The sequence below is a fragment of the Penicillium angulare genome, assembly GCF_028827245.1.
Source record: "Penicillium angulare strain IBT 27051 chromosome Unknown utg000002l_segment0_segment0, whole genome shotgun sequence".
Taxonomy (NCBI): Eukaryota; Fungi; Ascomycota; class Eurotiomycetes; order Eurotiales; family Aspergillaceae; genus Penicillium; species Penicillium angulare.
The window spans coordinates 370,598-394,061 of NW_026623161.1; the positions used below are offsets into that span (position 1 = coordinate 370,598).

The window sequence follows — 23,464 nt, forward strand, 5'->3', positions numbered from 1 at the left end:
TTCCCACTGTCCTTGCCTGCTGGGATGGGGATAAGCTTCAATGATACCCATGTAACGATATGAAATGAATTATATAATGATGCGAAGAGTTTCAATATCATCGCATGATATGATAAAGGTCATAACAGATGATATTTAGACGTTCAATATGACGAGTTATCTAATTATGAGATTTTTATGTGTGTAAATGCTCCATGATAGATATTAGTGCTTGGTGATATAGTATCCAAACGACATACATGTAGTATGAACCAATTCAAAGAAACAGAAACCGATGCTCCGCTGATTCAATCAATGAAATATCATTTAGTAATATATGTAAGCATTCAAATCATCAATGTTATTCAAGTTCAGATACTAAAGATTTTAAGATGGCCCTTGTGAACCTACATAGTAAGTAGTAGTAATAAGCCACCCAAAGAACTTCGGAAATAATCTGCGCCCGCCGGCTCACCGCCGACGCCCACTCCCAAGGCTCGACTACCTCACCCCAGAATTTATCTACAGTCCTACTTGTCCCACCGCTCAGTGTCTTCAAACTTACTGTGGTGAGGAGACCGCCCGGCAATTTCCCACGCCTCGTTTATCATCTGCGACTTGGTTTTGGTGCCACACCCAAACCCTCCTCCTTGAACCTGTCGATCGCTGTATTATCGTCACGAACTAAATGGACGGGTTGCAAGGCCAGGCAGGTCAGCCCATGGCCCAAGCCCCTGCGCAGCAACATTCAAACCTCATCCGAACCGACCAAGTGCAAAAATTGCCGCATCTGAATGAAGCGCAAAAAGCCCAGCATACACAGCTAGTCCGCAGCTTATGGGAACAGCTGAATACCCGTGATCCCCAGAGCCAGGAGTATCAGCACGCCCAGCTAAAACTCTCCCAGCTGTCCCAGAACTTGATGAAGGGTATGCGCCTATTTCAGCAGAACCGTCAACAAGCGATTCAGCAGCAGCAACAGCAGCAGCAACAGGTACAGCAGCAACAGGTACAGCAGCAACAGGTACAGCAGCAACAGGTACAGCAGCAACAGGTACAGCAGCAACAGGTACAGCAGCAACAGGTACAACCAAATCAACCACAGGCCGCAACACAGCAAGGACAGGCAGTCCAACGCACTCAATCTAATAATCCTCAAAATCTCAACCAACTTCTGCCACAAATTCAAAACAAAGTCAACTCACTCACTTTCTATCTTCCACCGAACGTTACCCAGGAGCAAGTTCAGACATGGATTCCGGAGGCCCGCTTGCGATACGGCATTGCGCTTCAAAAACAGGAGGTCGGACGTGCGCGGTTGGCTGATTTACGCCAACAATACTCCCAGCGCCAAGCGCAGGCTAATATGTCTCAAGATGAGGTTCAGGAGTTTAAAAACCGGCAGTTGGCGGCGGAGAAGCTTTTCCGGGAGGGTAGCGACTTCCTCAATAAATTCAAGGAGCAACAGGAGAGTTTCAAGATGCAATCGCAACAGAATCCTCAAATGAGTCCGCCTGCTCAAGCGACAACTATACCCACAACTCAACCCAGTCCTGCCGTGTCTGCACAAACCCAGCCAGCCCCTAATGCTCAAGCTGGTAGTGTCGCAGCTTCAACTGGAATGCCTGGACAGGCACCCACCCCAGCCCCACATACAATAAACTCCGCAGTCAACGCAGCCCGTAACCAAGCAGGGCAAACCGCAATGTCTCCTTCGACATCGCAGTCAGGACAAGCACCACCATCTGCGAGCGCTACCCCAGCTCCCTCAAACGCGCCTCCTTTGTCCCACAGACCCCAGCCTCCATCACAGCAGGGTACTCCCGGAGCTCAAGTCACGTTCAGCCAAACTCCCAACCCTGATGGTTCAACCCCTTCGGCATCGAGCTCGCAGCCGGTTAACCTAGGCCCACCTCGGCCTTTGTCGCATCAGGCAGCCATGCAGCAAGCAGCACAGAACTATAGCACAAATCAAAACCAACAACCGCAACAACCGCAACAGCAGAATATGAGCCAGGCTGCAGCCAACCAGCAAGCTCACCCCCAGGGTTATCTTGCTAATCGCTCGGCTGACGCTTCCTCTCGCAACATCAACATGCACATCCCTAAAACCCTTAACATATCCACCCCCGAGCCAGTCACTATGCCCTCATCTCGCCCCTCTCTTACTGGTGGTCCCAATCACGGCCCTGGAATGATCAGCCAGCCTGCCATTCAAAAGCATCCAGGTTACGTTCTAGAGGGCGAAGGTCAACATGTTCTTAGTAAGAAGATGCTTGACATTCTTGTCCGCCAGGTCACTGGTGGTGGTGAGGGAGAGATGCTGACACCTGACGCCGAAGAAGTGAGTTAAATTCACATCTAACCCATCAAAGAATGGTATCAAAATAACTTACAACTTATTCTTCCGAATTTTAGTTTGTTCTCCAGATGGCAGATGATTTCGTTGACGACGTGATCACTCAGGCCTGCCGTCTCGCCAAGCTGCGCCCATCTTCAACCCTTGAGATACGTGACATCCAACTGGTCTTGGAGCGTAATTACAACATGCGCATCTCGGGCTTCTCCTCTGATGATCTTCGGACTGTTAAGAAACCGCAACCAACCCAGGGCTGGCTGCAGAAAATGACTGCCATTCAGGCTGCCAAGGTCACCCAGGGCAGATCTGAGTGAATATGTGTTATGCCAGTTCCATACGTCCTGAAAGATGACTCTCACAAAGTCAATGATTTTCCATTTGTCTTCCTCTAGTAAGAGACATCCAGTGCCCTGAAAAATATCAAACGTGTAACCAAAGAACATCTTATTCACTTTGTTTATGTCTTTGCAATTGTGCATCCCTTTGTGGGGTACTTTATCCTTTGACTTTTTTCGGCCTCAGGATTCCATCTTATGGAAAATTATTAACTCTGAGTTCAAAGGACATGATAATGATATTTTCCACCAAAGTTTCCATGTCCCTGCTATCTTCATGCGTTCTTATTAGTGTTCTCGGACGTTTCCAAAGTTGTTTTCCTATCATTTTTATCTTATTGGCCGGGGTGTCTGCGTCGCTCAACTATGGAATGCTGCTTATTTCTTATCTAATTTCACCGTTGGGGGAACTGGATGGCGAACGGTGCTCTATCTGTATCTCTTGCTGTTACCTGATCTGCCTCTTGAGGCTACATCCCAAATCACAATAGCCGGACGAGCCCAAATGTAGGCATCCACGAATGTATAGTCAAGTGACTTTCTTGTTTTTTTTTTAAAAAAAAAGGTGAAATAAAACAGACTTTCGTCAGAATCAGGCTGAATAACTTTACTTTCCTCTAAATTAACCAGAGTAGAGCCTGCTGTAGATATTGGGACATAATAGGATTCTAAAATAACTCCTCAGCAATATGCTGGCATGTTTATTATTTACAATTCCGAGTATACTAAAATAGAAAGCCGAATAATACACAATTCATGATCTATAGTTTATTAACTCGGACTGGTAAAATCTTGACATTAGGAAAGAAAGGAAAGGCAGGGCTTCAGATAGGAAGGGGGAAAATGGGAACTCGAGGGGCGTTTTCCACGCTGGCTAATTTGGATTGTTGACAAAATGAGAAAAGGGACTGATCACTTGGTGAAGATGATACAAGAAAAATAGTCCGTGGGTATAGTGATGGATACAGGGTATGGAGTCAAAGTGGGTAAGACAGGAAGACAAAGTAAGAAAAGACAATAGGAAAGTGGGTCACAAAGATAGAGGGAGCCCGGAATGGGTGAACGACAAGGCCACATTCAAGGCCCAAGGGGAGATTGAAAGAGAGGCCCGTCTATGAGGTCCTGTTCAATGTATGCTTTTCCCCCTCTGTTGGCCTCAAGAGGGACCTAGTCGAGAATGATTGTTTGACTTGTTCAAGGGGGGCTGACGATGAATAGATGAGATAGTGGGTAATGTGATACAAGGGGAAATAAGAGACAAGAAGGCACAAAATGACAAGGAAAGAAATCATTTGGGGAGAGGGACGTTTAAAGATTGACGTTGGATATAGAGATATAGAGAACGTGGGACAATAGCCTGGCCACTCAATCAGCTAGCAAAGCAAGATTGTGTGAAGGATATATGACCTGCTGAAGGTGTCCAGCCAGAATTTGGGGATATTCATGCAGTGGAGGGCGAAGCAGTCAAATCGTTAATAATCGCTTGATGGGAGAAAGTTGTTGTCCCGTGGTATAACACAGGAAAATTAAGAAAGCAGAGAATCCACAGAAGGGCAATCAACAGCCCAAGGACAGATATACATGTCACTCGTGAACACCAGTCGTTTCTGTCGAAACTGCAGGACTTGGCCCTCAAGGCGGTGCAAGAAATCCAAATGTTTAAAGAGCCGTTTGGCTTAGCTGATTGAGGATTGAGAAGGGCAACCGATCACAATCCAACAAACAAAGGGACAATTCCTTGATGAACAAAAAGCATGTCTAGTTTCGAAAGACAGATAATGGGATTGGGTTCATTTGACCAAACAAGACAGACAAATCCAATCTACCATTGATTAGAGCTGGTAGCCAGGGGGTACCCCTGGTCAGCTCGCTTGCCTTTGCTAGGAGGCGGCGGAGGTTCATCGAGCGGAGCCGGAGGCAATTCCTTGTCGGTGCCAGTACCGGGGCGGGCATTTCTACTATGTGAGCTTTGGCCGCCTACACTGCTTGCTTCGCCTGCTTCATCGACAATGGGAAGTGTTGATGTCGGCCCAGAACTGGTAGCGTCTGCAGGATCCCACACTGTGGCCAGAGTTCGTGGGTGTGTAACAGAAACATCCTTAGCCGCCTCCTTCTCAGCAACATGCATAGTTCGCTCCACAGATGACGAACGCGATTGTCTATTTTCTCCTGATTGTCGAGCAGAAACCTGAGACTCGCGTCGACGTTCAGCCTCTTCCTTGGACATGGTGATGCCCTTAACAAAGTTGATGAAGCGATCTCCGTAGCCCTCTGGAGGAATTGGGGATATTTGTAGTCGGTCGTGGGACAGGCCTTTGAAAAAGTTTTCAAATTTTTTGACCGTTCCGTACTGAGCGGGACATAATTAGTTAAGTAGACCATTTTGCTTTCGATCAGACCATCACTTACATGAGTCAGGCAGTCAATAATTCCCAAGTAGTAGATTTCTTCACCTGGTTGGCCACTCTCATGAGTGGCGCGGAAACCACCATCATCGGAGTAGAAGACATGATATTTGCGCTCATCAAGTATTTCTTCTGGCATCTTCGCGGTAGCCTTATCTAGGGGAACTGGTCGTTCACGTTTGATCAACATACGAAGTTCCCGGGCTTTCCGTTCGTTCTCCAGCTTGGATGGCGTCCGCATCAGCATATTGGGGCTTGCCTCGGCCTCACGGTCACCTCCAGGCTGGAACACTTGAAGGGTCTTGTCTCGCAACTTCTCTTCATTGCCTCTTTCCAGATCATGGATTCCAACCAAAAGTGAGTAATCCATTATCTTGAGCTTTTTGAGAAGTTCGACATCTCGTTTCAATTGCTCCATGAAGAAATCTCTTTTCGCTGGACCACATTGCAGATGTCGACTCCTCCGAACCCAATTTAAGTCTTTCATCGTCGCGCGGGGGTTTCGCTCAAGATCTGACTCTTGCAGATCTCGACCGATGGTCGAACCTTTCAAATCAAAAGTTTGGTGAATATCTCGGTGGGGTGGGAATAAGTTGTTCATGACAACAAAGTGTATCTTACGGCCATAAGCCATCTTGACACGATGTAATCCATAGAATTGGGAAATCAAGGTATTCGGGTTCTTTTCAACGTGTCGATAGTATTCTGGCAATATTTTCCGAAGGAGCTTATGTTCGGCATGGTGGATAGTCTTAATGATATACTTGTAATCGCGTGAGAAGTAGAAAAAACTTCCACTCTTACCGGGAGAGCCCAGTTCAGACAGAATATATTTGCTAGTGAGAGACATGAGGTAGTCAGCAGGATCGAGACGAAATTTAGCTCGTAGATGTCGAAAGACCCAGGGGGCGTAGTCTTTGAACTTGAAGTCGTATTTGGCCGAAGGAATCAACTCGTTGCCGGTACTGTGGTTGTCAGCCGGGTCCTAGCTCCAAAGATGGTCGCCTCGAAAGGAGCTCGGGACTTACATATCAAAGGAGAACTTGTGCTTAGCTTCAAAGTCGGCCGGAGTTAGCTCCCGGTCCATCTTTGCGTTGATGCGCGATACAGTAAAGCGGATTCCAGTCAACATGTTGTACGCCGTGACGTAGTTGACATGGTTCTGATCAACCTTGGTCCCGACAATGACTCGCTCGTCGTCGTCTTCTTCGCGTCGGCGCCTTGATGCTCGCTTTTGTTTAATGGCTTCTGCCCATCGTGCTGCATCCTCATCTGGCGGTGCCTCATCCAATGGTGTGTCCGATTGTGTTCTTGTTGTCCGGCGAATCAGCCCGAGGGAAGTGCGTCTGTTTCCACCAATTGTTGGAGATAATCGGCCGCTGCTGAATGCAGTATCATCATTTTGGTCTCGACTATTCCGACGACCGCTAGGCACACGCGGGACCTGCAGGGAGTGTCGGTGCCGCATAGTAGACTGTTGTGATTCTGGGGTAGGAGCTGTTTCTATCATAGAAGGCGCAGGAGGAGAGGAGTAACGGTGATGGCTGGGTCTCGAGCCTGGAGCCAGGCGATCTGGGTCGGGGGAATGACGACCTGCATCTTCAGTGTTGGGGATCTGTAGCAAGGAATTGGAAGGGCTAGCTGCACGGTCAGACGTGGAGGGTTCATCGATGGAGAAACGACGACAATCGCCATTTCCATTGGTCATCTGTTTCCCTTGAATGAATTGTCGGTGGCCGTTGGTCGTTGCACCATTGACTGGTTGACTCGAGACGGATGCCGCCGTGGAGCCTGCTCCGGGTCCAGCGTCCGATGATTTCCGGTCTAGCATATTCGATGGGCGACTACCATCTCGAAGGTCTCTCGCAGAACTGTTGCCTAGCGAATGCATGCTTCCATTCTTGGAGTGTGGCATTTCGCGCGTATATGAACTGATACTTGACCGGCCATTCAGCGAGTAGGCACTGCCGTTCTTCAAATTCGTGAGCAATTGGCGGTCATTGTGATGGGATTCGTGGTTTGCGTCGCTACTAGGTGGGTTGGGCCAGTTGGTCCACAGGAAAGTGTTACCGACCGAGGATTTGTCATGCGACTTGCGAGGCGAATCGAAAGAACGAGGATGGGTAGCTGTTGTTGTGGCTGTTGCTGTGGCCGACGGATAGGCGTCATTGGAGAAGGACGGCATGGTGGTTTCCACCGCTACTAATTCTCTGCCTTTCCAGGGAAACGGGGTGACGTGAGGTCTGCGTGGACCGGCAACCCGAGGTGACGGCTATGACCCTTATTGGCGGGGAGACAGGGAAGTTTGAGAACCGGACCGTGTTCCAACAGATCGGAATGAAAGAAAGGGGAGGGGTGTTGGGTATTGGGATGGACGGTTCGCAGAGGCAGATAGATGTCTGTTGACTTCCAGACGCTTTTCCCGGGTCTCCTTATCTTGTTGTCTGTATCACTTTTCTCTCTGAACGGACTGACCGGCCAAATGGATGGCAAGGGGTGAGATGGTTTCAGCCGGAGAACATAGCTCTGTTGTGTCCAAGGGACAAAAGGAGGGGTTGAGAATAGGTTGAAGATTGGATGTGATAGCACTTGAGCGCCTTGGTGGTTGTCAAGGCGAGAGAAAAGGCTAAAGGGACTTGCGTGTCGTAATTCGTGTAATGGAGGTACGGGTGGACTCCACTATTCAGCTGGTGTATGTAACGTACAGTACGTATATTACGTCCACGGGTCCACGGAGAGAGGAGAACCCGTGACCAGCCACTTTTTACCTTATGAATATGAGAATATGAGAATGCATAAAAAGACGTGATTGATCCTTGAAATTCTATTCTGTTTCCGCTTCGATTGAATACCATTACCTATCATTGTGCCAAGTACTCTCTGTACGGGTCCTAGCACATCGTGATCATCAACCCCTCTCCTGCAAGGAGTAGAGGAAACGTGACGTCGTACAACCTCTGCGGAGTTTACTGGAGTTTACTTCACTCAGGCGCTCGCTATTTTTTGTATATTTAATGTATATCTGCACAATCTTGAGCAAGTCTTGGAGCCTACTTAACCTTGAAAATATCAAGAATCGAAACGCGAACGTGAATCAAGTCCATTTCCGAACGATCTTAGATGATCATCTTGAAAGCCCTGGAGGTTTCAAGGTGCATCTCGATACCTCTGGAAATGTTACCCCCGGTATGTAATATTCTAAGGTTGCCACCCGTGAACATTTGAACGAATGATGCCCTCGTGGGGGCGGGATCGTGCCTGACGAACCCCTGTGGATGTATGGAGATACTACTGTGCTGTAAGTACCTGAAGCTCTACCTCGTATGTAAGTTAGGTATCAACCTCGGAACCTTTGAAGATCTATAGGCACGGTATGGAGGGCACGGTATGGAGTACTCGGTACAATTTACCTACAACGAATAAGGCCCAGCTTGTAAGGTTGACCATACACAAGTTTCGGAAACTAAGATACATGTAGTTACTTGCTCCTACCTACTCGTCTAATGATACCAGCCCAGCAGCTCCTAATTTCAACCTCCCCCCTGAGTCCTTATCCCGGCCATTCCAAAAATAGCATGATCCACCCAATTACAACTACTTTAAGAGTAGATAATGATTGATGCCTATTGGCGATCAAGACTTCTCTCAAGATCAGATTACTCAGTTTGTTTACATCTTTTACATCTTGGAAAAGATGAAATTCGGAGCCCAGGCCCAATTTTGAGATTAAAACTCCAGTAATCTATTCATCCTGAAACAACCCCTCCGGGGCCCTCTATTAGGTATTGTGCATGTGACACTACCAGAAATGTCGAGATTGTTGATATCTCTTCTTATATGGACATGTATTATGCATGTTAAAAGGGAGGGAGAACAATACAACCTTGGAATATGACAAGGAAATAAGAAAGCTTATAAAAACTACAAAACAGAAGAAAACACAGAATGTTCCTGCACCAATCCACACCTATATCCGTATCTCCATAAGTATAAGAACAGCTCTATCTTCACCATAAACAGCAATCCCAGCAGGTTTGACCCATTATGAAGGCCTGGAGGTTCTACAAGTTTTACGCATAAGAAGATAGGATGATCGGATCAAAGATATTCCAATTCCACGAATGTCTCGAAAAGATCCGACAAAGTCGAACACATAAGCAAAACAATTTCCCCGTTAAAACCCACCACAAGACGCCATCCTTACGACGTAGAAACAGAGAAAAACCAAAATGAAAAGCGGGGGGAAGACGAGACCATCATAAACGAAGAAATAAACCCCAGAAACACTCACAAAAGAAAACCCCATCGTAACCTTCAGATCAACGGGCTGAGGGAAAGAAATTACATGGGAAGAGAAAAAGGAAAGAAAAACAGACGAAACCAGACCTAGATCACCCTCCCGAGAAAAGCGCACGTGAAATGGGAGTGTGTCGCGAGGCCAAAAAAAAAAAAGCGACGGCCGATAACACTCTATTTCTTAGTAGTGGCCCGCTTCTTAGCCGCGGCCTTTGCAGGTGGCGGCGCAGTGGACTTGGTGACTCTTCCAGACTTGGTCTTTCCAATGACCTTGGGCTGTTCCACGATGGCAGGGGCCTAAAAGTTCAGTTAGCAACGGGGTCCCTGGAAGACACATTACAGTGAACAAGGAGTACATACGGCAGTAGGAGCCTTGGTCTTGCGGGCCTTGCCTGAGTTGGCCTTGGGCTTAGCAGCAGCCTTCTTAGCAACGGGCTTCTTAGCTGTGGTCTTGGTGGTAGTCTTGGCGACCTTGGGGGCAGCCTTCTTGGCGGCAGTGGCCTTAGTAGCAGTCTTCTATAAGAAACGATGAGTAACCAAGACAGAATTAATGGCGAGATTGCAATGACTTACCTTGGCAGCGGTCTTTGTAGCAGCCTTGGCAGCGGGTTTGGCAGCAGGCTTAGCAGCAGGCTTGGCCTCCTTCTTCGCAAGCTTCAGAGGCCCGGAAGGTCCTGTAGCGCGACACGTTAGTAATCGATGATCATGGTCAAGAGCGAGAGAACATTGGGATAGATAATAATGAGAATAATAACAAACTTACCCTTGGGCTGAGTGAATTCGCCCTTCTCGACGCCAGACTTGATAGCCTTGTTGAACTGGGCATCGAAAGCGCTCTGAGACGCGAAGGTGATCTTGTTGTTAGAAGCAACATACTTCTTAATGGCCTGACGACTAAAATGGTAGAGGTTTAATTAGCAATTTGCCACGAAGGTTCAAAATAAAGGGAAGAGGGGAGGTGACGCGACCGCCGTGTCGACCGCGGTCGCGCGCCAACGAGTAAAAAACGAAAATACGTACCTGGATCCATTGCGCTCCTTGAGCTATTCGTAGTACAAACAGTCAGCAATTAAAACAACTAAAAATCGCATCACGCGCCGAGGGTGGTTGTTGACTATGCCCAATGTGCGGACGTGTCACGGTCGGGCGCGCGACCCATCATCACAACAAGCCAGGTTGGATTTGTGATCCACTCACGTTGACAATAGCATCCTTGATCATATCTATATGGCTAGAATCAGCAAACATTCGCGACGCAGACGATGTCCAAAATATTTTGACGCGATGCGTTGGTGGGAAGGGATCAGACGATACATACCGCGGTAAGAGGCGTGAGCAGCAGGCGCCGCCTTCTTGGTCACACCAGTTGCTTTCTTGGGAGGCATGGTGAGATGAAAGGTAGTGTGGTGATGGAGAATATACGAAGATCGGAAGATTTAAAGATCTGAGAGACTAAACGCGTCGAAGATGGTGTGGGGATGGATGAAAGCAGAAGCAAAAGCAGAAGAAAAGCAGCAGCGGAAGGGGTGGGAAGGGCCGGCGGGGCATCCGCGATTTATAGGCGACCGGTGTTGACACCAGATCACCGGGTAACTAGGGTGGCAGACCACCACCACCACGCAGACCACCACTTTGGCTTTTGCTCGAGATTTTTCCATTTTTTCTCCCATTTTTTTTCTGTCATATATTTTCTCTCTCTCTTGTCTATCTTCCTCTGGTGTTAAGATGATATTATTAGGTGTCTTGTCTAGTATTTATTTCTATTTTTATTCCTTCTTTTCCTGCTAGTTCTTTCGATCCTCCTGTGTGGCTCACGTTAAATTTCGGCTGATAGTTCCAAGGTTTCTTCCATTCTCCTAATGAACTACATACTACTAGTATTTGAATGATTCGGCCCTTTTTGCAGTACATAGATGGACGCGTTTTTCAAACGGGAAATGGTTGGCTGCGCACATTCTCCCAGAGGGCGGAGGGACAATCCATTCCCGGGCCAATCTACACCTAGACTGAAGATTACTCTATATCATGCATCTTGTAGACCAACCTCCGATTCACGACAAATCAATCTCTATTTAGTTGAGTCTCTACATTAAGTAGAACTTGGCCTGTATATTATCACTATCTACATGTGGAATCTTCACAAGGTTCCCTGGTGGGAAGGGAGAAAAGCCGCGAGGGTAGATCTGTTTCTTTTTCGTTTGACATCGGCATTCCAGCGCAAACAGAGAGGGATCATCCCCTCCATTTACTCTTTAAGCCAAACAAATTGGGTATGGAATTTGATCTCCACCCTTCTATTTAGCTTGCTGCCCTCTGGAAACTTAAATAATAATACAATACTACCTGGGCGCCAAAGGCGCTCTGCAAACGGCATTTCTATCATAACTATGCAGCCCTGTCCAGGTAGAGAACATCATTTATATATCTCTATACTTGAGCAAGTAAACCTTGATGGCTGCATGATTGGTGATCCACTGGCATGTCTTACTGCGTCCGATTAACTTCACCATACCGGATAATTCATCGACTCCTTAAGCTTCTTCTCCTTGCGTGAGCCTTGAAGGACCTGCAGGGTCACGAGGGGGGGATGCGTTGTCATGCAGCACCCCGCTCAAGCTCCCGTCCATGGAACCGCCTCGCTAGAGACTCGATGATGTGTTGACTCTATAGCAATTTTTAATTATTTGACGACTAAACTGGAGAACCTTCAAAGTTCACCTGTAAATCTGTTGCTTTAGTGGACTGTTCCCTAACCCTTCGTTACCCGGATTCTTCAGATCCAGATCCAGTACAGCCCTCACGATCCCCCCCCACATTTCTCTAGATCGCTCCTTTAGTTCATCAAATTTGGTTTTTCTATACATATACTAGGGAACTCAATATTCACCAGATATTGCATCAACTTGTTGTGTTCAAATTCTTGCGTACTTTTGTATACATATACATACCGAAATTCTAAGGTCTCAACTTGGAAAATTGGTCCAAATATATGTGGGTTCAGTAGTAGTAGACAGTATATTCAATTGGGTACATAGTATATAGGAAAACAAAAAGTTTCAATCAATGTAAGCTCTTGTTCATTACATCACTAGAGATCACTACATGTTTATCGCGTAAAAACCTAGCTATCTCTGCCAATGGAGATAATTCATGGATGAAAGTTGAATGATGCCCAAGTGGCTGCGTGATTTGATTTGCTTGTATAGATAATAAACCAAAATTCATAGGGTACAAACTCTTGTTTGCTTCATGGAAAATGGAAAGAACCCCCAAATCTCGCGTATGCTTGAGAGGACAAAGAAGTTAAGTATACTGCTGAGCCAATTCTTCGTCCTTTCTAGGTTTATCAGTGTCGGAGGGGGCCATGGATGATGGATCTCTGGATGCGCTAGTCTATATTTATCATCCGCGGGTAGATCACACAGGCATGTCATTGCGCGTGCCTTTGATCCTTTACCCTGTTAGTCTTTATTCAATAATTAAAAGGATAATTGAAGACCTAGCTATTGAAATAACTATTGTCCAGTCTTAAGTTCTTCATCAATCTCCATGCTGGTGGAGATCACAGTATCAAAGCATCCGCCAATCCGATGCATCTCGCTTATCCCGCGACACATGATCTATAAGCATATATCGAGAATTGAGTCCAACAAAGAAACATTTATTCTGCTCTATAGTAAAAAGCTATATGAATCAAACGTTTAGAAGCAACAAAAATAATGACATGTAAGGTAATTTAAAGTCACCCATGCCTTGTAAAAGTGAGGATCAGAAAAACCAGGGCTATAACTCCGACTCTTGCTACTCGCGTCTTCTCTGATCCCAAGTTCGGAAAGTCAAGTAGGTTCTTTGAACCGCCTGCCGATGATTGAAATTAACATAATCTACATAATCATGTAGAAATTGATTAGAAATTCTGGTCCAAAGCCTCGAAACCGTCCTGGCTCTGACTGGGTTAAGCTGTCACTCGTACCCGCATTGAGATTGAGGGGAAATTCACTCGCTCAAACCAAAAGCAAAAGATAAAGATCACAATTATCAATTGAACGCCAGTATAGAGGTAGAATAATTTTAATGCACAGGTTTATTTTGCATGCTAAGAGCCAAGTATGAGGAAGGAGCACAAACAACGTTGCAGATAGACCAATCCATCGCGACCTTCGTGTTTCGGGAACATTAAGCTAGCCCGCACCACGCGGCTTAGCCTTCGCATCTTTTTTCGCCTTAGCTTCATCCTTCTTCCGCTTTTTTTGCTCCTGAAGTTTCTCCTCATGTTTTCGCTTGAGATTGGCCTTTTCATCATCCGTACGCGCCTTGGGCTTGAAGAACCCTTCTAGTCGGGATTGCTGGGCACTTTTGAGATTCTTTGTTAATCGGGCAGCACCGTTGCGTATACGGTCCTCATTAAACCCCTTGTCGGTGACTAAGTATTCAATTAAGCCATCCACATTTGGAGCTTCCCACTTGAAGTCGCAGTCTGGATGGTCTGCAGGGTGTACATCTGGCGCAATAAAAAGGTCGCGTGCGTCTTGATACGGCCAATCTTCGGGGACAACGTATTTCTTCTTTGAATCATTTCCCATAAACTCTAGCACTTTCTCTAGACTTCCATGCTCGCGAATCAGTGTAAGCGCGGTCTGGGGTCCGACTTTAGGAATGGGCTCGAGATAATCGCAGCCAAGGAGAATGCAAAGATCGATAAACTGCAATAATCATAAATTAGCACGGGGGATTCTATCTCTTTTTTTGTTAGGAACAGAGCTTACCTGGTTGCGATCCATGTTGAGACCTTCCAGTGCCCGACTTAAATGAATCTCTTGAATAGGTTCCTTGCGTTGCTCGCTAAATGTAAGGTGTCTCAACAAAATGGGAGACTCGAAGCATAAGGTATCCATGTCCTCAGAGGCAGCCGCATAGACTTTGCCTGCGCGCGCCAAAACAGCACATTGGGCCTCGGCCTCGGTGGGCGCATCGATGTAAGGGATACCCATTAGCTTCAAGAGCTTCTTGCACTCAGCATTATGCTCGCGAGTGACCCTCACGGTACGCCTAGAGAATTTCTCGATATCCTCAGCAGTACCGGTTTCCTTGGCTTCCTCGTGAGCCTCATGAGCTTCTGCTTTGCGTGCACCACGCTTTGCAAGCTCTCCAGACTTCAATTTGGGTGGGGCGCCGTCAAAAACGTAAAGAGGCTTGATACCATTGTCAACCATTCGTAGGGTCCGGTAGAACATGCCCATCAAATGGGATGTTGTCTCGCCAGTATCGCTCATCAGCTGCTGGCCTTCCGAGCGCACAGCGATGAGAAAACTATATATACTCATGGATCTGGGTGAAGGTCAGCGAAGGAGGACTTTAGGATTCAAATGAAGGCGATGAGACGGACGCATCCTATAGACAGCAGATAATGAGCTATGAACGAAGGGGATTTGTAGATAGTTTCGGGTCTTGATTTTTCAAACATACAATTGCGACCTTACGGCCGAAGTGATTTTTTATCTCGCCAGTCTTGATCGCATCTGGAGCATTCTCCGAAATGACCTGGTAAAGGTCTATGTCTTTGTGAGCAAAGGAGGTTAAAATCATAGTCGAAGATGTTCCACTCACGTTTGATACCCATTTTGGCTCTTGAAAGGATTGACCAACTGTCAGGTATCAAGAAGAGCTCAAATAGAGGTCTGTGTTTCAAAATTGAGGGCTGAGGGTGAAGATTTATGGAGACACCGAGGTGAGAACCTGAAAATGGTAGACGCGTTTATTGGTGAACGCGCCCACGCATCATAATTTAACCATATATGGACTAGTGGGATCTGACCAATTGACGGCCTGAGTTTGCGGGCACTCATGCTTTGCTTAGTCATTTTGATGTTCGGCACTTTCCCGGCCCCGGTCCGGAAGAAATATCATTAAGGCCGTAGACATGTGGATAGGTACTAATTACATATCATTTGATTTATATACTGCGCTATTTTATAGATAAAATATAAAAAGCTTACGCAAATGATTACAAAAACATGTAAAAGCATATATGTAGGTAGGCACATACTTAGTATAATAAATAATATAGCACATATACATGTATAACTAAAGCCGGAGCATACATGTACTCTGGACAGACCCACATTGCCTGCCTTAGGCGAAGAATCTATTCGGTCGAGAATCCCGACCCCGCTCGTCTCTTCCCCGGAGTCGCCCATGCGGAGAGGTTGAGTCGACTCCCCAGTATGAAGAGGAACCGCATCCAGTTCGAGCCCAATGGCGATGCCTCGTCTGTGTCACCCCAAGGGGAGCTCACACCGGAGGATCATTCACGACGAGGTCAACATGTGCCGAAGATCTCGCGGAGGATACGCGCATGTACCGAATGTAAGCGACATAAGGTCCGTTGCGACATGAAGGCAGGTGAGTCGATATGTTCGCGGTGTCGGCGCATGGGTCTGGAGTGTGTTGTCAATAAAAGCCTACAGACATTACTGGAAGACGAGGCTGAGTAAGTATTCTCTTCGAGATAAATACTTCGGGGTGTCGAGCAGCAGAAAAAAAAGATTGGAAGAGAAGATTGGATGCTAACTTGATATTTATATTATAGTTGGAAGAACGTGATTGAGCTGGCAATGACGGACTTGCTTAGGAAGGCTCAGCTCCCAGAGTTGTCATACTATCACAGCGGTGGATCAAACGAGACCCCCCCGAAGAAGCACCGTCGGAAAGAATCAACAGTATCGGTAGACGAGACCGGACTGGCACAAGATCGGAACAGAAGTGGCGATTCGGTTGAAAACTCCGCTGGTCGAATAACAGGTTCAAATTCTTCGAATTACACCTTTTCGCAACACCAGCCACAATATTCTATTGATCGCGAAGAAACATCTGCATCTTCCCTGGTGACAGCTCCGATGGGGAGTCTTTACGAAGTGACACAGCTGAGTGAAAATAGGGAGAGCTCGCCCGGTCAACATTATGCACCCGATCGAGCATTGGTCACTGATTTTATCTCACGGGGCGTGGTGGACCTGGAAGAAGCAGAGGAGCTGTTTTATCACTTTGATCAGGTGCTCAACCGCTACCTTTGGGATGGAGCATTGCTGGCACATAAAGATCTGACAAATGTCAGGCGCTCTTCATCGATGCTATCAGCGGCCATTTTGGCTGTGACGGCGTTGCACTTACCAACTAAGGAACGCACATTTGATACTTGTTATGCTGAGTTTGCAAAGCTGGCATCGGAGTCAATGTTAGGACACCACCACACTATGGATGATATTCGCGCTTTGTGCATTGGGGCATTTTGGCTCGCAGATGTCAGTTGGAAGCTGTCTGGCTACGCCGTGCGTATTGCTACTGAGCGCAACTTGCATCAATGCTACCGCAAGGCTGCCCAGGGGTCTGTAGAGCATAAAGAGCAGGCTCGTCTCTGGTATCTTCTATACGTAAGCTATACCGACATACCATTGTACTACTATCTATGTAACCGAGAAGCTGACAGATGACAGACACTTGAGCATCATTTCTCTATCGCATACGGTCGGCCACCTATTATCCACGAGGATGCCAGTATTACTCAACATAACACCTTCACACAGTCCCCATCTGTATCACAAGGAGACCTCCGATTGCACAGCCAGGTTGACTTATTTATAATTCTCACCCGCATCTATTTTGCATTCGGTCCTGACGTGGACCTTGATGTACCCGAGAGTGAATTCCCCCAGATTGATCGGTTTGATCAGGACCTTCGAGATTGGAAATCGGCGTGGCTACCCCGACTCAGTACGTTACCAATCAAAACTTTGCATCCCGGATTAATTATCTCTAACCTAGCACTTAGCCGGGAGTCGACACGTCGGTGCATATCCATATAAAGCAGTGTACATGCACTACCATTTCTCTCGGCTGCAATTGAATTCAGTAGCATTGCGTACCTATCACTCTTCCACATCTTCGAAAATAATGTCAATGGAGCGAAGGAAACGCGCCAACATCGCAATTGAATCGGCTATTGGTACCCTCACTGTTGTCTTAGACGAACAAGACATCCAGCGGGCTTTAGTTGGCGTTCCGCTTTATCTTCACAGTATGATAACTTTCGCGGCAGTCTTTTTGCTCAAGATCGCAGTGAAGGCTTGCTCAAATGCCTCCAACCCCGAGGGACAAGGCCAAAGAAATTCGATTGCATCAGCTGGGCTATCCGTCGACATTGGCTATATACGATCTTTAGTCGGACGTATTGTTGAGATGATGGTCTCATGTAGTCGAAGGGCAAGTGAACGACATCTAAGCCACCATATTGCGCGTGGTTTGCGAAAGATGCTCACTGGCTTGGAAGAATGGGAAAAGCGCAACAGTGGCCAGAAACCCCTCGGACAAGCTTTACAGGAGACTCCTTCTCTATTCAAGCCTGTCATTATCCCCGGGGCCCAAATATTGGGCGAACGTGATACTATATTAAACCATCCGCCGCCATTACTGGGAGTGGCACCTTTGTCCGCCGAACGCAGCAATGGTATTGAGGCCGACGTGTTAACCAGTAAACACGAATCCGGGTTGTCCGAGGGATCAGTAGACCCCATGATGGCGGATTTGTGGGGATTCGACGAGGACTATTTTCCTACTGGAGTCTTTGATTTCCTACAAAGCCAGATGCCAGCATGATGGGATACTGGTCCTCTTCTTGACTAGGCCAGTCAGGTTACATTTTCATGCTTCAGTATCCACGAACAACCATGTACATAACAGTTTTCACCTGCCCCCTTTAGAGGAAATAAATGGAAAAATTCGGTATATATTAATGGTTCTCTTCCTCCCCTTCGTGCATGGGCATCCCATTCACGCTATCGCATACACCTACCTCTATGGGGGTTGGTTCCAAGATCGGCATTCATGGATATGGTACCCGAGCTCTCTGTATGTGGCAACTAGCAAACCATGAAACCACCGAAAAGCGCCGAGTCCACTTACAAGCTTGAAAATAAGCCTCTGGGATTGAATCGGTCTAGGAAAAGTAATTCAGCCAATTGGACTTTGGTTCATGGTCCCAATTTTATGCAGAACTAAGAGAAATGTACTCTTCTAAGGTCCCAACAAGTGCAGCTATAGGTCGCATGATGTCAACCTGTAATTGGTTGCTCGGTGATTTCATCAAGCCCAGAATTGCCGAGGTTCGCCGCCGCTAGTGCATATTAGATGGGGAGCTCCCCCGCAACGACATTTCGATATGCTATCATATATCTTTATCATACATATTCCTTGACTCTTTTTACCTGTGGTCCTCTCCTCTTTGTATCATTTTCATTTCTTCTTTTTTCTTCTTTTTTCCCATCTGTACAAAATTATGAATCGCTCGTTTCTCCGTGCGGCAGCACGCTCCTTTAAGGCTGATCGTCTCCCTGTTGCCCGGCGGTATGCATCTTCGTCTGCCGTGTTCAATTGGGAGGACCCTCTCGCCGCATCGGAGCTGTTCACCGAAGAAGAGCTGGCAATTCAGGATACAGCACGTCAATATTGCCAGGATAAATTGATGCCACGAGTTTTGGGTTCGTTGAGCTTTACCCTATCCCCCAAAATCACCATCAGTCTGATATTTGATAGCCTGATCTAACAAATCACCTACGACAGAGGCCTACCGCAACGAGGATTATGATCGTCGAATTCTTGAAGAAATGGGAGAACTCGGTCTATTAGGCGCTTCCATTGAGGGTTACGGATGTGCCGGTGTTAGCACTGTGGCATCTGGACTGATCACCAAGGAAGTAGAGCGTGTTGACAGTGGATACCGATCGGGTATGTCGGTACAAAGCTCGTTGGCGATGACGGGAATCTACGAATTCGGCACAGAAGAGCAAAAGGAGCGCTTTCTTCCCGGTCTCGCACAAGGGAAATTGGCTGGCTGCTTTGGATTAACGGAACCAAACCACGGCTCCGACCCAGGGTCTATGGAGACGGTGGCACGCGAGCACCCCACGCAAAAGGGAATGTACCTTTTAACCGGTAGTAAGACATGGATCACCAACTCACCTATTGCGGACCTACACCTTGTTTGGGCGAAGCTGGATGGTAAGATTCGTGGATTTGTGATTGAAAGATCCAAGTGCCCACCCGGTACTTTCGAGACCCCAGCCATCAAGAATAAGAGTGCGCTCCGCGCATCAATTACAGGAATGATCCAAATGGACGATTGCCCTGTTGCCGTGGAAAACATGCTCCCAGACGTCGAGGGCCTGACAGGTCCATTTACCTGTTTGAATAGTGCGCGCTTGGGAATTGCATTTGGTAGCATGGGTGCGCTAGAAGACTGTCTCACTCGTGCGCGGGATTATAGCCTCGAGCGCAAGCAGTTTAAAGGTAATCCGCTAGCAAAATACCAGCTTATCCAGAAAAAGCTGGCGGATGCAGCGACAGATGCAGCCTATGGAACACTGGCCGCTGTACAGGTGGCTCGTCTTAAGGATGCTGGAAAGGCTACGCCAGAGATGATTTCGATGATCAAGCGTCAGAATTGTGATCGAGCTTTGCACAATTCCCGGATGTATGTATTGAATTCTTCTGCATATATTGTTTTAGACGGACCGTGCTGACCTTTCATAGCTTGCAAGAGGTGTTTGGCGGCAATGCTGCCAGTGATGAATACCACATTGGGCGCCACGTCGCCAATCTATTCGTGGTACAGACATACGAAGGTCAAAGTGATATCCATGGTACGTGTTTCGAATCCTTTTTAGTCATGCGACTTGGACTGGAACTAATTGCTTCTCCATGGCATAGCGTTGATACTAGGCCGGGCCATTACTGGCAAGCAGGCATTTGTTTAGTCTTTAAGAAAATAGAAAGCAAGAAAGAAAGAGAGAAATTTTAGGCCTGTATGTAAAAAGCATCGAATAGAAATTATACAAGAATTTGGAATCCATGAACTACCAGTTCTGAACTAAAATATATGGGCAGCTGGACATAGAGACAGAGCCCTTCAGTAGACGAGTAAGTATCAGATGTAAGCGTTTTCAACAGCATATAAATAGGACATATGTATATACGGGTCGTTTATTTATCCATGTTATATACATACAACGTTCAAATGTTATACACATGTGGTTGAATAAGCCCGCGGACAAGAGAAGACACCTTCCTAATCAAGGCCTTAGAGCGGACGCCTCACCCACACGTGACATCATCGAGGGGCACGATTTTTATTACATACTACGTACAGTACCTGTACGTAAAATATACACCTTGGTATTTGGGCAAAGGTCCATCCTATCATCCATCTACCTACACAGCCTGGGAACTTTTGAAGGTTGAGAGGTACAAGGCATCAAAGGATGGCTTCGTTGATACCTAGAACTTGGAGTTTTCCTACTTACCAAGATAGGTTTATGATTAGTGGAAGAATAGAACGTAGTCTTAGCGGCGGGTGATCTGCTATCTGAGTCTCTCTTAAAAGTCTTTATTGACAAAGATAAAAGAAAGGGGAAAGAGAGAGAAGGCAGAGGCAGAGGCAGAGGCAACAAAGAAACACCGCCAGCCCTACAGCGTATCTATATAGGGTACCTACATAATAAGTAAAATCTCCCTTAATGACCCGAACGATGTATCACATCCATGGATGCCCCATCTGGGCTGCCTGTGGCGTGTATTGGTAATACCATAGTCTAAGCCGACCCGCACCACTTTCCCCCTCTTTCATTCTTTCTCATTCTCTTCTTCTTTTCCACACAAAGACGTAACCGTACGTGGAACAAGTCCGCTTCAATCCCTATCAAGCCCGTTCTTCCTGCTGACCTTCTAGTCTTCTCTTTCTCCCTCTCTCCCACTCTTCTCGTTTCCCATCATCCATAATGGCTCTTAAGCGCATTAACAAGGAACTCACTGATCTCGGACGGTAAGCAAACCCCTCCAAACGTTGACTCTTTGGACCATCAAATCCGAAGACAATATCCACTAACCTTGATATACAGGGATCCCCCCTCCTCCTGCTCTGCTGGTCCTATTGGAGATGACCTGGTAAGCCTCTTTCTCTCTCGCCCTTTCGTTTCATTTCACTTTTTCACCGTCGCTTGCAAAAAACCACCCAGTTTTATGGTGCGGCGGGCTTGAAATGTCACCCGGAATATTTCGACAGATGATAGAATATCAACGATTACTGACTTCCATTTTTCGGTTCTAGTTCCACTGGCAAGCAACTATCATGGGCCCTGTAAGTTCGAAATTCTCTATTCCCTGGCATTTAGCCTCTCCGGAGGGCCGGGGGCGAAAGGGCGTTTGGGGCTGAACGACTGTTCTCCTCACGCCCAGCGTAGATTCATCCTAGTGAGCAAATACTGATATGTATATTCTTAGGGTGACTCACCTTACTCTGGGGGCGTCTTCTTCCTCTCAATTCACTTCCCTACCGACTACCCATTCAAGCCGCCAAAGGTCAACTTCACCACCCGTATCTACCACCCCAACATCAACTCCAACGGCAGCATCTGTCTCGACATCCTTCGTGATCAATGGAGCCCTGCCCTGACAATCTCGAAAGGTGAGCAATTGGCCTAATTCTCTTATATTCCAAAAAAAAAACCACCTTCCAACCTAATTCTATTTTAAGTACTGCTTTCGATCTGTTCGATGCTCACAGACCCCAACCCCGACGACCCTCTTGTGCCGGAAATCGCACATGTCTATAAGACAGACCGCTCACGGTACGAGGCGACGGCTCGTGAATGGACTCGCAAATACGCTATTTGATCGGCATCTCAACAAATCTTCCCCAATACCATGACCCTCTTTTTCCATTCCGCATGAATCCTTTGCCTGATCTCCGTTGCGCTTGCATCTTTCATTTTTGTCTGTCTTAGATTCAGATCCGTGAAGCCTGGCGTACTATGGTTGTAGACCCTTGCTGTGTTTGTTACCTCCTGTCTATGCAGATTCCCTAGGGGAGTTCTTGCTTTTTCTTCCCTTCTTTGCTCGGTGATATTCTGTGCCCCTCCCCCTTCTCTGTTTGCGTTAGCATGGGACAACATATCCAAAGATTCATATGACCAAGCTCTTTACATCCATGGCATTTTGTTCTCCCAACACTGCGATCTTGTCCCAAGGGATTGGACTGTCTTTTTCGTTGAGGAAGAGTTCGGATCTAATCTTTGAAATAAAGTGAAGTAATGAAGAAAAAAAGACCAAGAAAACGAGGAATGAACGATGGAAGGAGACGAGGCAATGTTCCATGTTTTTCAACCAACAGTCGGGGTGATGCACTCTCTCCCAATCCAGCACCAAGGAACAAATTGCTTAGTAGACGAATGGGCACTCGTTTGGGTTGGAAGGACTCTGATCGAAGCAGAAAGAATTGAAGGATACGAGGTGATGGGATTAGACTGGTCGTGTGGACTGGAAAGGGGACTTTACGAGGTTTATTTTTTTCTTGTCATCAGATAGTACAATCCAGGCAGGCCCATCTTATGATTCTTAAACTTCGTATCTACTAGTATTATCTCCCTTGCCGTAATTCGAGTCGCTTGAGCCACTCTTTCATCCGATACAAACACCGTAGTATAGATAAACGGCCCACTGCAGACTTGAATCTATCGCACGCCCCAGGCCTAGATTTCTAATTATTGATGGTTGATTAGAAGAGACCAAGTTCCGTCATCCACTTTTGACAATTCACTCTCCAATAACATATTCACAGCCTTCATCCCCAATCCAAACCTCATGAAGTTTTCCCGCCGGAACATCGATCCTAGCCCCAGCAACAAAGGTCTGTTTTTGAGCCTTCCCACCATTCTTCTTATTATCGTCAGGATAGGCGACTGTGAAGGTACCCCGACGAATTAGATGTGTTGTGAGGCCCCCATGCGTATGCGGGGCATAGTAGGCGTTTCTAAGTGATATACAGGGAATGTTAGTTCCTGGATCAGAGTAAAACATGAGATTTTTTTATTTAGTGATATGTAAAAAGGGTATGTATTCTCAATGAGAAGGTTAATTTAAGTAAGTACATACCCGACATCAGACCATGTGAAGATATGATGAAAGCCCCATTCTCGGACGAGGGATTCGCATTCTGATCGAGTGCCGATGGGGTATGTTTCGGTGGATGTCATGTTATGAGG

The 23,464-nt window shown here is 46.7% G+C and overlaps 8 protein-coding genes across 8 annotated transcripts; 4 read left to right on the forward strand and 4 right to left on the reverse strand.

Moving 5' to 3' along the window:
* Positions 1–667: 667 nt before the first annotated feature.
* Positions 668–2,652, forward strand: N7478_001604 (putative transcription initiation factor TFIID subunit 12; the record flags this gene model as incomplete). Its single annotated transcript, XM_056917819.1, has 2 exons — positions 668–2,323; positions 2,398–2,652. The coding sequence occupies 2 exons, from the start codon at positions 668–670 to the stop codon at positions 2,650–2,652; spliced, it is 1,911 nt and encodes a 636-aa protein (XP_056783430.1).
* Positions 2,653–4,495: 1,843 nt separating this feature from the next.
* Positions 4,496–7,263, reverse strand: N7478_001605 (1-phosphatidylinositol-4-phosphate 5-kinase; the record flags this gene model as incomplete). The annotated part of the gene is made up of 3 exons (XM_056917820.1): positions 4,496–5,023; positions 5,083–6,043; positions 6,107–7,263. The coding sequence occupies 3 exons, from the start codon at positions 7,261–7,263 to the stop codon at positions 4,496–4,498; spliced, it is 2,646 nt and encodes an 881-aa protein (XP_056783431.1).
* A 2,285-nt stretch (positions 7,264–9,548) lies between these two features.
* N7478_001606 (histone H1/H5 family protein) lies at positions 9,549–10,759 on the reverse strand (the record flags this gene model as incomplete). Its single annotated transcript, XM_056917821.1, has 7 exons — positions 9,549–9,671; positions 9,735–9,890; positions 9,948–10,048; positions 10,138–10,268; positions 10,395–10,417; positions 10,572–10,597; positions 10,693–10,759. 7 exons carry the CDS (start codon positions 10,757–10,759, stop codon positions 9,549–9,551), a joined length of 627 nt encoding a protein of 208 aa, XP_056783432.1.
* Positions 10,760–13,555: 2,796 nt separating this feature from the next.
* Positions 13,556–14,994, reverse strand: fen1 (multifunctional nuclease RAD27; the record flags this gene model as incomplete). Its single annotated transcript, XM_056917822.1, has 5 exons — positions 13,556–14,077; positions 14,141–14,702; positions 14,761–14,765; positions 14,841–14,926; positions 14,982–14,994. 5 exons carry the CDS (start codon positions 14,992–14,994, stop codon positions 13,556–13,558), a joined length of 1,188 nt encoding a protein of 395 aa, XP_056783433.1.
* Positions 14,995–15,598: 604 nt separating this feature from the next.
* On the forward strand, positions 15,599–18,026 carry N7478_001608 (uncharacterized protein; the record flags this gene model as incomplete). Its single annotated transcript, XM_056917823.1, has 4 exons — positions 15,599–15,864; positions 15,964–16,804; positions 16,868–17,144; positions 17,203–18,026. The coding sequence occupies 4 exons, from the start codon at positions 15,599–15,601 to the stop codon at positions 18,024–18,026; spliced, it is 2,208 nt and encodes a 735-aa protein (XP_056783434.1).
* A 679-nt stretch (positions 18,027–18,705) lies between these two features.
* Positions 18,706–20,182, forward strand: N7478_001609 (acyl-CoA dehydrogenase; the record flags this gene model as incomplete). Its single annotated transcript, XM_056917824.1, has 4 exons — positions 18,706–18,907; positions 18,990–19,899; positions 19,959–20,068; positions 20,136–20,182. The coding sequence occupies 4 exons, from the start codon at positions 18,706–18,708 to the stop codon at positions 20,180–20,182; spliced, it is 1,269 nt and encodes a 422-aa protein (XP_056783435.1).
* Positions 20,183–21,202: 1,020 nt separating this feature from the next.
* Positions 21,203–22,097, forward strand: N7478_001610 (putative ubiquitin conjugating enzyme (UbcD); the record flags this gene model as incomplete). The annotated part of the gene is made up of 5 exons (XM_056917825.1): positions 21,203–21,246; positions 21,323–21,368; positions 21,532–21,561; positions 21,705–21,888; positions 21,958–22,097. The coding sequence occupies 5 exons, from the start codon at positions 21,203–21,205 to the stop codon at positions 22,095–22,097; spliced, it is 444 nt and encodes a 147-aa protein (XP_056783436.1).
* Positions 22,098–23,015: 918 nt separating this feature from the next.
* N7478_001611 (uncharacterized protein) lies at positions 23,016–23,455 on the reverse strand (the record flags this gene model as incomplete). The annotated part of the gene is made up of 2 exons (XM_056917826.1): positions 23,016–23,232; positions 23,355–23,455. The coding sequence occupies 2 exons, from the start codon at positions 23,453–23,455 to the stop codon at positions 23,016–23,018; spliced, it is 318 nt and encodes a 105-aa protein (XP_056783437.1).
* Between the last annotated feature and the right edge of the window lie 9 nt (positions 23,456–23,464).